Source organism: Narcine bancroftii, chromosome 6, assembly GCF_036971445.1.
Source record: "Narcine bancroftii isolate sNarBan1 chromosome 6, sNarBan1.hap1, whole genome shotgun sequence".
Taxonomy (NCBI): Eukaryota; Metazoa; Chordata; class Chondrichthyes; order Torpediniformes; family Narcinidae; genus Narcine; species Narcine bancroftii.
Genome location: NC_091474.1, coordinates 16090013 through 16107070, shown reverse-complemented (window position 1 = coordinate 16107070; position 17058 = coordinate 16090013). Strand labels below are relative to the sequence as shown.

Genomic DNA, 17058 nt, shown 5'->3' with positions numbered 1-17058 from the left:
AGGGGGTGACAAGGAAACTCAACAGGGCAGGGAGCATCTGTATAGAGAGAGGGGGTGACAAGGAAATACTCAACAGGGCAGGGAACATCTGTATAGAGAGAGGGGGTGACAAGGAAATACTCAACAGGGCAGGGAGCATCTGTATAGAGAGAGGGGGTGACAAGGAAATACTCAACAGGGCAGGGAGCATCTGTATAGAGAGAGGGGGTGACAAGGAAATACTCAACAGGGCAGGGAACATCTGTAGAAGGAGGGACAAGGAAATACTCAAGAGGTTAGGCGGCATCTGTTGAGAGGGGTGGGGGGGGGGGGTTGTAAGGATATGAGGAAAAATTCCACTCTATGAAATTAATCGGAGCCATTATCCCGTTAACCACCCCATATTTTTCCGGCCAGGAGCAGTTTTTTTTTGTGAATGAACCCGTTCGCCGGAGCGCTGCTCCACCCCTCCCAGCTCCGGGACTCGATGTGAGGGGTGTGGTATAGCTCAGGAATAAAAAGCCACCGGTTGCTTGGACGCCAGCTATTGCGCCCCTCGGCTGGAGCTACATCAACTTTTCAGTCAGGGACCCCACTCCCCCCCCCACCCCCCCCACACCTACACTCACACACACCCTTCCCGGAGCAGAGGGATGAGCCTTGCATTGAACTCCAGCTTGGAACGAGGCGATGGGGACCGCGGCCATTCGGACCCTCGGTCGCCCGGCAATGCTAGCACAGGGCTCGGAGAGGCCGCGAGCAGCGACCTGGATGTGAACACGGACATTTATTCCAAAGTGGCCGTCACCCTGATCTACATCGGCCTCTTCGTGCTCGGCTCGCTCGGGAACTTCGTCACCATGTACACCCTGGTGAAGAAGCAGACCCTTCAGCATCTCCAGGGCACCGTCAACTACCACCTGGCCAACCTGGCGCTCTCCGATCTCCTCATCCTTCTGCTCTGCATGCCCATCGAGCTCTACAACTTCATCTGGGTGCACCACCCCTGGGCGTTCGGCGACGCCGTGTGCCGGGGTTATTACTTCCTCCGAGACGCCTGCACCTACGCCACGGCTCTTAACATCGGCAGCCTGAGCGTCGAGCGCTACCTGGCCATCTGCCACCCGTTCAAAGCCAAGACCCTGATGTCCAGCAGCCGCACCAAGAAGCTGATCTCCCTCATCTGGCTGCTGTCCTTGGTGCTAGCCACTCCGATGATCTTCACCATGGGGCAGAAGTATGCCAACGCCGTCCCTGAGCCGGATGACTTGATCTGCACCGCCGTGGTGGACGAATCGACCCTTAAAACGGTCGTCCAGGCGAGTAGAGAAAACACGAGGACTGCGGCAAAGTCTGCAGGTTGCAGTGCAATGTATAAAAGTGCTGGACAGAAGCGGCGTGACCTGCTGAGTTTCTCTGGCACTTCTGTATAATGCAATGCTGATGCTAGGATTTTGAGTACAGAAAGAGAAGCTGCGTGTGGACATGGTCCTGATCCACAACTTTGGTTGACCATCTCCACCCATGGATTCTGCCTGACCAGCTCCTCTTTTTTTTCCCACTCAGGGGGTATATGTTTATTCTTTCTGCCCTTGCCCAAGATGTTCTCGCTAATCCGTCCAAGAGTACCGCCTCTTGAAACTGGAGTGTTCCTTTACGGTGAACGGGGAGGGGAGACATCGTTGTATCTGGTCTCATCGTGTCGGGGGGAAGGGCGAGATGAGTTGGGAACGGGAGGCCGAGTGAGCTGGTAGAAGGAACCAGGGATGCAGGAAGGGAGATCTCAAGATTTGGCGACCCGTGAAGCCGAAAGCGAGGGCTGAAAAGATTATGAAGGCGCGGTAAGAGGACATTCAGCCCATCGGGTCTGCGCAAGCTCCTTCCGTCCCCCAGTTCCCCCCCCCCCCCCCCCCCCCCGAGTCCCTGATTGAGTCGGCTTCCATCAGCGTTCGAACTGAGCTGCCCTGAATAAGAGGGGATTTCCTCAACGAGCTCATTCCAACCGCATGATAAAAAAAATAGGAGACCTTTCTGCTTCATGGGTGGTGGTGGGGGGGGGGGGTCAACAAAAGGTAGAAATTGCAGTACGAGATTATCTCATATAATCTGACTTTAATGCAGAATATCTTGACCATTTCCTACTAACTTGCAAAAGTATTAACCTTTCCAGTTCACCCTTTTTATAGACTGGTCAATCAGGAAAGAGGTCTAGGTGCCACAAGACTGACACCACCAGGTTCAAGAACACCTGTTACCCCTCCACCAACAACAAACTTGATCAGAGACTCATTTAAGGACTCTTGCTTTGCACATTATTTATGATTGAATATTTATTTGCTGTAGTGCAGTTTGTTTGCACTTCCTTCTTGTTTACATTTTTCTCTTTTGACTACATATCTTTTCTTGAGTAGATTTTTTTTGCATTACCGACAAGTAAACATTCTACTTGGCCTACAGGAAAACGAATCTCAGGGCTGTAAATGATGTCATGTGTGCCTTCTGACAATAAATCTGATGAAGATTTGGTTTTACCTTCCATATCGCACTGTAATTTGTAAAATGGATTGAGAGAACCCTCCAATATTTCATTCTATCTTATGCTTAAGCCACAAAGATCAAAGGCCTAGAGCTCATGGAGGTATAATGGATAAACGCACTTCAGTTATTCATGCAACCTTCAGTACATGTACTCCTCACCTCATCTTCATAATTAGCGGTGGGGCTATGTCTTTAAAGAGATGCTGAAGAATCAGCAAGTTCCATTAATTAAACTTTCAATTTCAATAGAGGAAAGCAAACTTCAATTATGATAACAGTATCATTTTTATGAATACATCTTAATCGTTTCTTTGGGAGAAAATAAAGGAACTTGTATTCAGATGCATTATTTATTCTACCAGTTGATACAACTTCATGCTCATTTTAAACGAGATAAAATGCAATTGGGGTTTAATTTTAACACTGATATAATCCAAATGCATTACATTTCTTTTGAAGTTGCCCAATTTAAGTTGTGTAAATTACCACCTTGTTCTCATTGTTTAAGTGTTGTTTCATGCAGACATTGATTTGGCTGGCTCCATTTTTAGCACTGCAATGATGAATTGTTCTCAGCAGACAATATTAACTATGTGGTTGAGGGTTATTCATAGAACATAAAACAGAATGGGATTTTTAACATTGCATTTGAACTCTTCCGTAGAAGGGGTACAAGAAGGTCATGTTGGGCGTTCTGCTCAGTCCGTTCCGAAAGAACAGTGTTCCAGTGTTTGAACAAAATAGCAAGGGTTTCTTTGACTTCCAGAAGGAAGCTGTTCCCATTAGCTGATGGGCTCAAGGATCAGGGATAGAATTTATGATTTAGGCTGACAGGCAGTACATATTGTACGTGGGCATTAAAGTATTCCTTTATATTATCTGTAAATTTTCTATTCCAGAGAACAAAAATGTCAAGTTGTACATTTTAATTTGTTGAGAAAATAATTTTGTAATCATATAAATTTAATGGTGATATTAATATTTTGGAAAGTGAGGACAAAGAACCTACTCTGTCCCTGCATCAATTCACTCACTGACCAGTTAAATATATTTTTAAAAACAATATATCCCCATGCTTTTACTCTGACAGAGCATTTTTGTCATCGAAATGTCCTTAGTTTCAAAATTATTAAGGAAAAGTGAGGCAAGGCATATTTTCAAGGGCAGAACTTGAATGTGAAGTCAAGTCAAGCTTATTTGTCACCTGATCGCAGAAGTACAACCTGAGGAAACAATGTTCTCCGGTCCTCAGTGGAAAAACATGCAAACACACAACTAAATATAACACATACAGACACACAATACATATGCAGGACAGGTATTCATAAATACAAATAAATAAATATAGTTTCATGAATATGAGAGTCTCGAATGGTTTGTGTGAGCATTGATCATTTAGCATCCTCATTGCCCATGAGAATAAGCTGTTTCTCAGCCTGGTGGTACTGGCTCAGCGAAAGAGATACAGGTGAAAGATATGTGCTGGGTGGAAGCGGTCGGTCCTCAATGATTTTGCATGACCTCTCCTGGCAATGATCCTGGTAGATCATGTCGGGGGCGGGGAAACTCCAGTGATCCACTCTTATGGTCCTGTGGATTGACCTCTGATCCATTTTTCTGCAGCAATCGTATCACACTGTGATGCAGCCGGCCAGAACACTCTCAATAGATCTCCTGTAGAAGGTTAACATAATGATGGCCAGTAGCCTTGCCAGTCTTCTCAGGAAGGGCAGTCGCTGTTGTGCCTTCCGGACAAGTGAGTGTCCACATTAGGTTACTAGTTAAGTAAACTCCAAGGATTTTGGGGCTCTTCATTCTCTCCACTACAGAGTTGTTGATGTGTAGAGGAGGGTGGTTGCTCCTTGTCCTCTTGAAGTCCATGATCATCTTGTCCACGTTGAGACTCAGGATGTTACTCTCGCACCATATAATGAGATTTTCCATCTCTTCCCTGAAGTGTGTTCTTACTGATGAGGCCAACTACTGTTGTATCATCTGTAATAAAAAGATCCAAGTCAGATCTGAGAATGTACACTGCTAGAGCCATCATCCACTGCCACAGGTCATCAAAAAGTGATGAGGGTTGTTCTGTGCAATCCTTTAAAGGAGAAGTTGACAAATTCTTGTAACAGACAGACATTTCCATTTGCCAGGAGAAAATAGGAGTGTTAGTGTTACACAAAATTATTGATTTCTATGTATTTGTATGATTTTTTTTAGGCATTCAAGAAAGGATTTTGAGGGTGCTTTTCTTAAATTGACCCTCACTGATATCTCCCAAATAATAGAAGAGTGATGGTCGATCCATCTCTCGATCCATAAAGCCAGTAACTGTGGGTAATTCCAGGGTGGTGTGACTTGTACCAGATATTTTTTACTTTTCATTCTTTGATCATAAACTGAGAAACATTGACACAGCTGAAGAGCCTTTTTTTCCAGAACTATTGCAACTAAGTTAGAGGTTCGTTTATTCAAGTCCTTCCATGTCTTGTGTGTTCGAGGAGAAAGCTAACTCTGCTGATAGGAATGCTGTATATTATAATCAACAAATCAAAAGAAGGTTCGGCCCAACACTTTCACCTTTTGCAAAATATTGTTGTGGCTTTCAATGAGCTACATGGAAATGGAAATTATAGATGTAAACAAGCAGATGTTCTGAAAGAACCTCTTAGAGAATCTCCCTGAAATCAAAGCACATTATGCATTTTAATCACTAAGAGAAAATAGTTGAATTTCAAATTATCTCATGTTTGTGATGAGATTTGAGATGGAAGACTATAACTCCAGAGAGAAAATCTGATTGTTTGATAAACCATGGCAGTGGTGTAGGAGAAGATAATGGATATACCTTGAAGTAAACAGTTCTTGAAAGAGATTGACTCTTTAAACCCAAGTATTATTTTAAAAATATCATTCAGTTTAATATATATTTTAATAATAGATGCAATATAATAGTGACTGTTGTACAGTATTGGCTATTGTATAACAGTAGAACATAAGAACAGGCCCTTGGGCCCAGAATACCTCCATTAACCTAAAAACCTGTTGCTTGCACATATCCTTCCATTCCTAACTGCTATTCATCTGTCTTTCCAGAAGCCACTTTCGTGTCTACTTCCTTCACTATCCCTGCCAGCCAGTTCCAGGCACCCACTACCCTCCATGTAAAGACTTAACCTGCACTTCTCCTTTAAACTCTCCTCTCCACTTTAAACACTTGACATTTTTACCCTGCGAAAAAGGTTGCAGTGTTATTTATGCTGCATAAGCTATTAATAATTAAAACAAAGATGGATATTTGAAGGATAGCATGTCCATTACCAAAACAATGTTTTGCAAATATGTAAATTTGGGAAATATACCTTTTTTAAAGTTTTATTTCCAGACTTTTTCACACACCGTAGGTATTTCCTTTTTAGCCAATGTTCACTTTACATTCGTTCAACTTCAAACACTTGCAAAAGCAAGTCTAGAAACAAAATATAAAATTCACTCAATTAAAGAAATGAACATAATGGTATAGTATGAGCTGTCCAACTAGTCAGAGATGCCAAGCGCAACAATTATATATTTCATTTGGATCTAATTTTGGGAAATAAACCCAAAATATTTCCAGAAAATTTGTTTTGAAGAAGATCAAAACTATAGAGCATTATGTGTTCCCAAATATCCTATCAAAATATTGCCTAACTGCATCATTGTCAAGATACAGAATATAGGCAACAAGTTGTGAGGAATGTTTTAAAACTTATATTTTATTTAATTTGTAAGAAAAGAATATGTATATTTTTTTACACACATGCACACGTGACTCAATGAATGTATAAACGAATATATACCAAAAAAATCGTTAGCTTAAAATGCACATTAAGCCTAGAAATAACCCATCCGTACCTGAAGAGAAAGGAAAAGAAACCGTGGACAAAGGGGGGAAAGAAGAAAAAGGAAAAGAGGAAAGAGTTGGCATCAACATTTAATACAATCTATATTAAATTACTAATAAGGGATGAAAATTAACTATAAAATATTTAATAAATAGACTAAACTATCTGGGTATTTAAATAATTCAAGTAAGGCTGCCAAATGTCCATGAACATGTTATATTCCTTTATAAGATTATAAGTAATTTTCTCCAGAGGAGAACTTTGCATTTCCATATTCCAACAATCAATATATAAGAGGGAATTTATAATACTTGGCTTCATTCCTGTCACTGCACAATCTCATGGAGTCATGAACTCACATAAAACAAATGGAATAACATAGCTGTCAGGATAATGGTGTTCTTATTGCTCAACTTTATTTTCAAGTCCAAATCCTTAATTTTTGTCCAGGGAAATCATAAATGTCCCATGATCTGTTCTGTACTTACAGAAAGTAGACATTTAATTTATTCTTTGGGTGCAGTACCAGAAGATGCAGTGCTGAGCAGTTTTGAAATGATCGACTTCGGAGTAAATAATGTTATTCACAATGGTGTTTCTTCTTCCTGACATACACTTGATACCCATTTTAAAATCAAGAGGATGCCCGAACATAAGTGATTTCCAGAATTACAGAACTCAACACCCCTCTCATTGGATTCTGGACTTCCCAACAGAAAGATCACAGTTGGCTGCATCAGTACCAGAACATCAGGCTGGAACTCCAGCACACCTTGGGGATGTGTGCTCAGCCCACTCCTGTTCACACTACTGACCCACAAATGCATCACCAGTTCCAGCTATAACAGAGTCATCAAGTTTGTGGATGACACAACAGTAGTTGACCTCATCAGCAACAACAATGAGTTGCACTACAAAGAAGAGGTGGAAAATCTCATCGCATGGTCCAAGAATAGCAACTTGAGTCTCAATGTAGACAAGATGAAGGAGATGATCGTGGACTTCAGAAAGGCCAGGAACAATCACCCTCCACTACACATTGGAGAGAGTGGAGAGCACCAAGATCCTTGGAGTTTACTTAACTAATAGCCTGTTTTGGACACACAACGTCTCCTCATTTGTCAGGAAGGCAGAACAGCAACTCCATTTGTTGAGAAGACTGAAGCAGGAAAGGCTGCCAGCCTCCATCATGGCAACTTTCTACAGGAGCTCTATCGAGAGCCTCCTGGCCCACTGGAGCACTTGTGACAGAGAGATGGATCAGAAGTCAATCCACAGGACAATAAGAGTGGAAGAGAGGATCACTGGAGTCTCCTTCCCTCCCCCCACCCAGGACGTGATTTACTGGGATTATTATCTGAAGACAGCAGGCAGAATTGTTGAAGACCCCTTCCACTGCACACACACCATCCTTCAGCTGCTCCTGTCATGAAAGAGAGACACCAGGCTGAGGAACAGCTTCTTCCCACGGGCAGTGACCAAAGGAGCTGCTCACATTAACCGTCAGAGACTCTCATAGTAACTAAACATTTATGGACCGACCTAGGAGGGGAGGCAGGCCCCTCCAGCCCGGGTAAGAAACCTGCATAGGAGAAGGCCACTCCGATATAAAACCTACGACCCAAGGACCTCACTGCCACGTCCCAGCTTGCTTGGCCACGGCACACGAACCATGGGTGTAAAGGGTGGGGCCAGTACTGCGCGCACTGCACTCCACCTAAATGCTCCTTTGCGCAGGCCCGAGGACAGGTCCACGTCCTCCCCCTCCACATCCTCCCCCTCCACGTCCTCCCCCTCCACGTCCTCCCCCTCCACGTCCTCCCCCTCCACGTCCTCCCCCTCCACGTCCTCCCCCTCAAAAGATGCTCACAAACTCAAGCTAGCATGCTGGAACATCAGAACCATGCTAGACAAGGCTGACAGCCACTGACCTGAACGTCGGTCTGCCCTCATTGCACATGAACTCCTCAGACTTGACATCGACATAGCCGCTCTCAGTGAAGTCCGCCTGGCAGATGTAGGCAGCCTCCAAGAACGCGGCACGGGCTACACACTCTACTGGTCTGGCAAGCCTTCGGATGAACGACGCCTATCTGGTGTAGGCTTCATGGTCAAGAGCTTCATTGCCTCCAAACTCGAAAACCTTCCGACAGGCCTCTCGGACCGAATCATGTCCATGCGACTCCCACTTCAAAACAAGCGTCACATCACCCTCATCAGTGTCTATGCTCCAACCCTCCAGGCGGAACCAGCAGAAAAGAACAAGTTCTACACCGACCTGCGCAACCTCATCCAACGTACCCCTACAGCCGACAAGGTTGTCATCCTGGGCGACTTCAACGCTCGTGTCGGCAAAGACTCAGAAACCTGGCCAGGAATCCTGGGCAAGCATGGCGTCGGCAAGTGCAACGACAATGGGCGCCTCCTGTTGGAGCTCGGCGCAGAACAGCGACTTGTCATTACAAACACCCTTTTTCAGCAGAGGGACAGCCTTAAGACCACCTGGATGCATCCCCGATCCAAACACTGGCACCTCCTGGACTACATCCTGGTGCGAGAAAGTGACAAACGAGATGTGCTCCACACCAGGGTCATGCCTAGCGCGGAATGCCACACTGACCACCGGCTGGTTCGCTGCAAGCTCAACCTTCACTTCAAGCCAAAGCCCAGGAACAATAAAGCCCCCAGAAAGAGGTTCAATGTTGGAAACCTGCAGTCAGACGAAGCGAGAGGAAACTTCCAGGCAAACCTCAAAGCAAAGCTCGACGTTGCAACCCGCCTCACGGACCCGTCCCCTGAAACCCTCTGGGATCAGTTGAAGACTACCATACTGCAATCCACTGAAGAGGTACTGGGCTTCTCCTCCAGGAAAAACAAGGACTGGTTTGACGAAAACAGCCAGGAAATCCAGGAGCTGCTGGCAAAGAAGCGAGCTGCCCACCAGGCTCACCTTACAAAGCCGTCCTGTCCAGAGAAGAAACAAGCCTTCCGTCGCGCATGCAGCCATCTTCAGCGCAAACTCCGGGAGATCCAAAATGAGTGGTGGACTAGCCTCGCCAAACGAACCCAGCTCAGCGCGGACATTGGCGACTTCAGGGGTTTCTACGAGGCTCTAAAGGCTGTGTACGGCCCCTTACCCCAAGTCCAAAGCCCGCTGCGCAGCTCAGACGGCAAAGTCCTCCTCAGCGACAAGATCTCCATCCTCAACCGATGGTCAGAACACTTCCAATCTCTTTTCAGTGCCAACCGCTCATTCCAAGATTCCGCCCTGCTCCAGCTCCCTCAACAGCCCCTAAGGCTAGAGCTGGATGAGGTTCCCACCCTGGATGAGACATATAAGGCAATCGAACAACTGAAAAGTGGCAAAGCAGCAGGTATGGATGGAATCCCCCCCAGAAGTCTGGAAGGCTGGCGGCAAAACTCTGCATGCCAAACTGCATGAGTTTTTCAAGCTTTGTTGGGACCAAGGTAAACTGCCTCAGGATCTTTGTGATGCCACCATCATCACCCTGTACAAAAACAAAGGCGAGAAATCAGACTGCTCAAACTACAGGGGAATCACGTTGCTCTCCATTGCAGGCAAAATCTTCGCTAGGATTCTACTAAATAGAATAATACCTAGTGTCGCCGAGAATATTCTCCCAGAATCACAGTGCGGCTTTCGCGCAAACAGAGGAACCACTGACATGGTCTTTGCCCTCAGACAGCTCCAAGAAAAGTGCAGAGAACAAAACAAAGGACTCTACATCACCTTTGTTGACCTCACCAAAGCCTTCGACACCGTGAGCAGGAAAGGGCTTTGGCAAATACTAGAGCGCATCGGATGTCCCCCAAAGTTCCTCAACATGATTATCCAACTGCACGAAAACCAACAAGGTCGGGTCAGATACAGCAATGAGCTCTCTGAACCCTTCTCCATTAACAATGGCGTGAAGCAAGGCTGCGTTCTCGCACCAACCCTCTTTTCAATCTTCTTCAGCATGATGCTGAACCAAGCCATGAAAGACCCCAACAATGAAGACGCTGTTTACATCCGGTACCGCACGGATGGCAGTCTCTTCAATCTGAGGCGCCTGCAAGCTCACACCAAGACACAAGAGAAACTTGTCCGTGAACTACTCTTTGCAGATGATGCCGCTTTAGTTGCCCATTCAGAGCCAGCTCTTCAGCGCTTGACGTCCTGCTTTGCGGAAACTGCCAAAATGTTTGGCCTGGAAGTCAGCCTGAAGAAAACTGAGGTCCTCCATCAGCCAGCTCCCCACCATGACTACCAGCCCCCCCACATCTCCATCGGGCACACAAAACTCAAAACGGTCAACCAGTTTACCTATCTCGGCTGCACCATTTCATCAGATGCAAGGATCGACAATGAGATAGACAACAGACTCGCCAAGGCAAATAGCGCCTTTGGAAGACTACACAAAAGAGTCTGGAAAAACAACCAACTGAAAAACCTCACAAAGATAAGCGTATACAGAGCTGTTGTCATACCCACACTCCTGTTCGGCTCCGAATCATGGGTCCTCTACCGGCACCACCTACGGCTCCTAGAACGCTTCCACCAGCGTTGTCTCCGCTCCATCCTCAACATCCCTTGGAGCGCTTACACCCCTAACGTCGAAGTACTCGAGATGGCAGAGGTTGACAGCATCGAGTCCACGCTGCTGAAGATCCAGCTGCGCTGGATGGGTCACGTCTCCAGAATGGAGGACCATCGCCTTCCCAAGATCGTGTTATATGGCGAGCTCTCCACTGGCCACCGTGACAGAGGTGCACCAAAGAAAAGGTACAAGGACTGCCTAAAGAAATCTCTTGGTGCCTGCCACATTGACCACCGCCAGTGGGCTGATAACGCCTCAAACCGTGCATCTTAGCGCCTCACAGTTTGGCGGGCAGCAACCTCCTTTGAAGAAGACCGCAGAGCCCACCTCACTGACAAAAGACAAAGGAGGAAAAACCCAACACCCAACCCCAACCCACCAATTTTCCCCTGCAACCGCTGCAATCGTGTCTGCCTGTCCCGCATCGGACTTGTCAGCCACAAACGAGCCTGCAGCTGACGTGGACTTTTTACCCCCTCCATAAATCTTCATCCGCGAAGCCAAGCCAAAGAAAAGATATACAAGTATTTTTCTACATAGTATTGTTTGTCTGACTGGGTGTAATATCTGGTTGTGTATCTACATGCTTTGCACTGAGGACTGGAGAACACTGTTTCATTAGCTTGTACTTGCACAATCAGATGATAACGCATTTGACTTAAAATGTGCTCACAGAAGAAATCAAGCTGCTGGAGGAATTTGGATGGTCAGGCAGCAGCTGTGGAGGGAAAGGAGTTGAGTCACTGCATCAGGGACTAAGAGAGTGAAGGGGAGATAACTGGTATAAAGAGATTGGGGGGGGGGGGAAGTGAAGCAGGACCTGGCAGGTTATAGGTGGATACAGGTGAAGAGGTGTTAATGGTTGGATGGAGGCAAGTGGGGGAGGAAAAGATGAAGATAATGGTAGTGGTAATGTGGAGACAACCTGGGTAGCAGATTAGGGAATTATATAAGAAAGGAGCACAGTGAGTGAATCCATGTAAGGAATTGTCGCTGGACCCATGAGACCAGTAGAGGGAAGGAATAGGAGATCCAGTAGGTTGAGTGTGTGAGTGATAGGCATCAATCTGCTGCTATCTCCACCCTTCCCTCCCACCTGCTTCCATCTGTCCATCAGCCCCATCTCACATATCATCTGCCAGCTCCTGCCTCACCCCTTCATACTGGCTATCTCTCCTTTAAAGCTGCAGTGATAATGTAGAGTCTCAACCCTTAAAAAATCAATTGTCCCTTTGCTTCCACAGATGCTGCTTAACACTTGGAATCCCTCCAGTGGCTTGGTTTTTGTTCAATACTCAAGCAGCTGCTGGCATTTGAATATCTCCCTTTACACCTCAGATTATCTTATTTATTTTTTGAATGGAGTATGAGAAAAGAGGTGTAATAATTTGAAATGACTAAATCTGTGCATTACAGCAAGTTACAAATATTAAATATTCATAACATAAATTCATTGATTGAGTTCATACATAGTACAATGAGTAAGACAGTACAAAAGGGCAAAGTTACAGAGAGGGATTAGTTGGCATGGAGCAACGGCAACACCATTTTACGGTTCTGGACGAGTTGGATAGTGGCAGGAAAGAAACTGTCCTTGAATCTGGTGATCTCATACTTGTGAAGTTTCTTTCTGATGGGATGGAGGTGAAGAAAAGTGTGGCTGGAGTGGGATGAATGTTTTAATATGCTAATGTGAAGGAAATGTTGATCCACATACCTGGATATACGTGAAATTGCAACGGGACACCTATCTACAGATCTGTTAAATTTACGTTTCAGGTGGCTGTCAAAGCAGGAGTTCTCACCAGTGCCCAGGACGACAATAATAATATTTTGTACAATGTTGAAAGATTATTGGTCATTTCTGTGTTTTGTAACAGTTAGTTGAGCCCAGTTTGATGTTACTTGATTTCAGATGCATGAAATGAGTGGAAGAGACGTCTGATAAATGCATTTCTTGGTTTCATACAGATTAAAGAGCCAAATGTATTTTACTTGTGGAGCCAACGGATGAATGCGCTGTAAAGGTTGTCAGAGAAGAAACAAAAATCTTGATTTACTAATCTTCTCTTCTCATTCATAGAATATTTTCTGAAGAGATCATCTCAGCAAAGAGAAATCTGTTTCTCTATAACATACTTGTCCAATCCTATTTTTCATCCGAGAACACCTTCTGCATCAATATCTATGATTAATATTGTCAAAGTGACTGTAATATCTTCCTGAGTTGCTAGAATTTAGCATAGTTGCCACAGTTCAGTTAATAGATGCCATTTACCTTGCAGAAGAAATCTTCTTTATCAAACACTCAATCACATTCTCCATGAAAGAGTCATTTCCAAAGCTATTTTCCTGCTCTTTCTTTAAACAATCATTCCTCACTGGATTCTGATGAAGTGATATGTTTTGTTACTGGTTTACCGGTTATTAGTTCTCTCCTTTGGTTTCTTTCTAAAATTATGTTTGTCACAAAGGATGCAATGTACAGACACCTTAAAAGGACTTAAAATTATATGACTGATGATTGTAGTTGCGGTTTGATTACTCTGGTCTTCGATGTTTTAACTATTATCGGGAACTTTTAACATTTCACCTGTCTATTTAATTGAGTCACCAGTATCTCTGAATGCTGGATGTTAAGATCCATCAATGAATAGTATTCCTGTGAAATTCTAAACAGGTAAATAGAACATAAAGTGAAAGGATGATAAAGTAACTTTATCTCAAATATCTGAAGAGATTCTTTCCCAGCTTGAAACTTAGATTTAATTAATTCAAGCGATGCAATATAGAATAAATTGGAATTAATTAGGTTGTTTTAACTAGGGAATAGCAGATAAAATCAGAATTTGTTTCCTGTTTAGGCCTTTGCTATTCTCAGCGGCAATTAATGCTGTATATTATACATCATTAATAGGATTTTCTTGGTTACAGCAGTGCAAAGAGATTCGAAGATAATTTGATAATAGTAAACCATCTGCTTTTAATTTCCTTCCCCACACAGAGATATAAAAGCCATTTTATTTAACTGTTTGGCCACTGAAAATTGCAACCCTTTCCACCCTAAACATCGTAAAGGTCCAAGATAATCACTGATTAATGTAGTAATATCTATCGTTCTCATAATATATTGTTCTAACCACTCCTTGCAGGAAGTAGTTTGTGCAATATTTTACATCTTTGCAGTTTACTTTTCAAATTAATCTGAATCTCAGTAGTGATTTGTACAGTAAGTGTGGGCTTATAAATCTGCTGTAATAATCATATAGTTCTTTTAGCTGTTAATGTTTGGTATTGTAATAGTACAGATTCTATCACCAATGGTAGTGTAGGATGACTGTGATTGGCTGAGAGTGTAGCCACACTACTGGCAGGTCTTAAAGGATTGCTCCTAGCCAGACCAGGTCATTCTGGACTGGTCGACCTACTTGTGATGTGCTCCAGTCTTTTAGTTAATAAAAGCCTTGGTTTGGATCAACAAGTCTTTGGTTCTTTCGACGCGCTCTACAATTTTATTAGCTAAAAAGTTTTGAAGGGATGGAGCGTATGCTACGGCTGGAATGCCTTGACATCGACCCACAGACAGCTACAGCCTCGAATGACTTTAAGCACTGGGTGAGTTGCTTTGAAACATAGTTACAGCTCTCTGACCCTGTCATGATAGAGGACAGCCATCGACTACTAATATTGATGACTATGGTGTCCCCAAGAGTCTACCAGAGTATTCAGGACGCGACCACTTACGCCGCAGTCATGAAGGTGCTGAAAGGGCTCTACGAGCGACCGAGGAACAGGGTCTATGCTCAGTACAAACTTGCTACAAGGAGGCAACAGCCCGGTGAGTCCTGTAGAGCTTATATTCAGGTACTAAGGGCAATGGGCAGGGACTGTGCCTGCACAGACAGAACTGCTGTGGAGACCACAGACGATCTGATTCGGGATGCCTATGTGGCCGGGGTTTGATCGGATGAGGTGAGACAGCGCCTGCTAGAGCACGGGGGAGAAAACCTAGAGGACGTGATCTGGATCGCAGAGACAATGGAGGGTGTGGTCTTAAGTATAGACGTGTACTCTCGGGGCTGGACCCCACACTCTGATGTGAGTAGGATGCCCTCCCTCTACCCTCCTACCCTCTGGCACACCAACGGCCTGTCAGCTGCTGCTTCGCTGCCCGATGCAACCCCAAAGTGTTATTTCTGCAGGAGGCACAAGTACAAGTGCCCGGTGAGAAAAGCCAAGTGCCAGAAGTGCCTTAAAAATGGCCACTTTGCTGTAGTCTGTCACTGCATAATGGCCACCATCTGGAAAGCGGTTACGCTCGCCCTCTGATCCAAAGATCTCACCACCTCTCGGTGGCAGGACGTGCTCACTAGTGCCCTACATTCCATCCGCACCCTCCTATGCACCGCGACCAATGCCACCCCCCATGAAAGGATGTTCTCTTTCCCGGGGAAATCCGAATCGGGAACAACCATACCGACGTAGATCACGGTTCCCGGGCCGGTCCTCCTACAACGCCACATCCGGTACACAAAGAATGACCCTTTGGTTGACCGAGTGACTCTGCTCCATGCGAACCCATATTATGCCTGCATTGAGTACCCGGACGGGCGGGAGGACATAGTCTCGGTAAGGGACCTAGCCCAAGCCGGATCAGGCTCAGTAGTGCCTTCAACCCAATCTCCCCCAATTCCTTCTCCCCCAGGTCATGTGCTTGAACAGAGGGACCAGCACCACCCCACCAGCTCTGGCCAGACTGTCGACAACGCCATTGGGGAATTGAGCGAAGCAGTGGCCACACCCTACGAGCCTGCCGGTGACATGACTCCAGCGACCCCAATCCCGACACCACGGCGGTCACACCGGATGGTCAGGCCCCCTGACCAGTACAGCCCCTAACCTCCACCGGGACCTTTTTTTTTTCTTTTTTTTACAGCCCTCCATCCACCCCGGGGTCAGTTCTCAAAGAAGGAGTGAATTTGATAGTACAGATTCTATCACCAATGTGTATATGTACAGATTGTAGTGTAGGATGACTGTGATTGGCTGAGAGTGTAGCCACACGTTCTGGCAGGTCTTAAAGGATTGCTCCTAGCCAGACCAGGTCATTCTGGACTGGTTGACCTACATGTGATATGCTCCAGTCTTTTAATTAATAAAAACCTTGGTTTGGATCAACAAGTCTTTGGCTCTTTCGACTCGCTCGACAGGTACATTCAATAAAATTCAGTCTCATTAGTTTCTTGGAAGTTACTTTTCCAATTTAGCTTTTGTAATTATCAATTTTATGTTTGTTTTCACTCTGTAGTTTAAAGTGTCAGCATGTTACTCAGGATTAATGTAGCTGTGATAGGACATTTAAACAGATAGTTAGTTTGTAAAGTGGTGATTCAATGCTAAAAGGTGACACAAAGTGGATCAGGTCTTCTTTCAGGCAGTGGTAAGGAAAATCTAAGGCAGCATAACAGCCCAATAATGCCAAATCAAATTCTGCTCTGCACAACTCTGGTGAATCAAAATTAGTCAGAGTTAGGGCCAGGGCCTCTCTATAGTGTTGTCCATTATATTTACCTGCTCACTCGTTCCGTGCATGGAGATTTAACCTGATTTAACTTATGCAAAGTCAATGAGAGTGCAAAATTGCAGCGAGCTTGTAGACTTCATGGCAATGAGCACCCAGCAAGTTCTGGATTCCACAGTTCGTGTGAAATCCCACTCTTGGTTCTACTAACACAAAGAAATGTCAGCTGTTTGGAGTGGAACAGCTGGCAATTCTCTTCCCAGGTTTTCTGAGCTCAGGAGGTATCAACTGCGAAGTGTGAGAATTACAAGTCTGTCTGATTTCAAAATGGGAAGAGCTGCAGGCCAGGGATATTAGTACCCTGAGGCCTGCAGATTAATTCAGCCCTTTCTAAAAGAGGAGTAACATGGGCATTTGAGGTTGAGAGGGGAGGCATCTTTTCATATGACAGGCAGTTAGTAGAAATCTTCACAAAGGTAACTGATGTGTCCTTGTCCTAACTATAAACTTGAGTGCAATTCCAAAATACAACACT

The 17058-nt window shown here is 44.9% G+C and overlaps 1 protein-coding gene across 1 annotated transcript in view; it reads left to right on the top strand.

The window, feature by feature from the left end:
- Positions 1-628: 628 nt before the first annotated feature.
- ntsr1 (neurotensin receptor 1 (high affinity)) overlaps positions 629-17058 on the top strand; it is a 31175-nt gene continuing 14745 nt past the window's right edge. Inside the window, exon 1 of the mRNA XM_069888160.1 lies at positions 629-1298. Coding sequence (XP_069744261.1) covers positions 633-1298 — 666 coding nt within the window. The 5' untranslated portion in view covers positions 629-632. The remainder of the gene's footprint in view (positions 1299-17058) is intronic.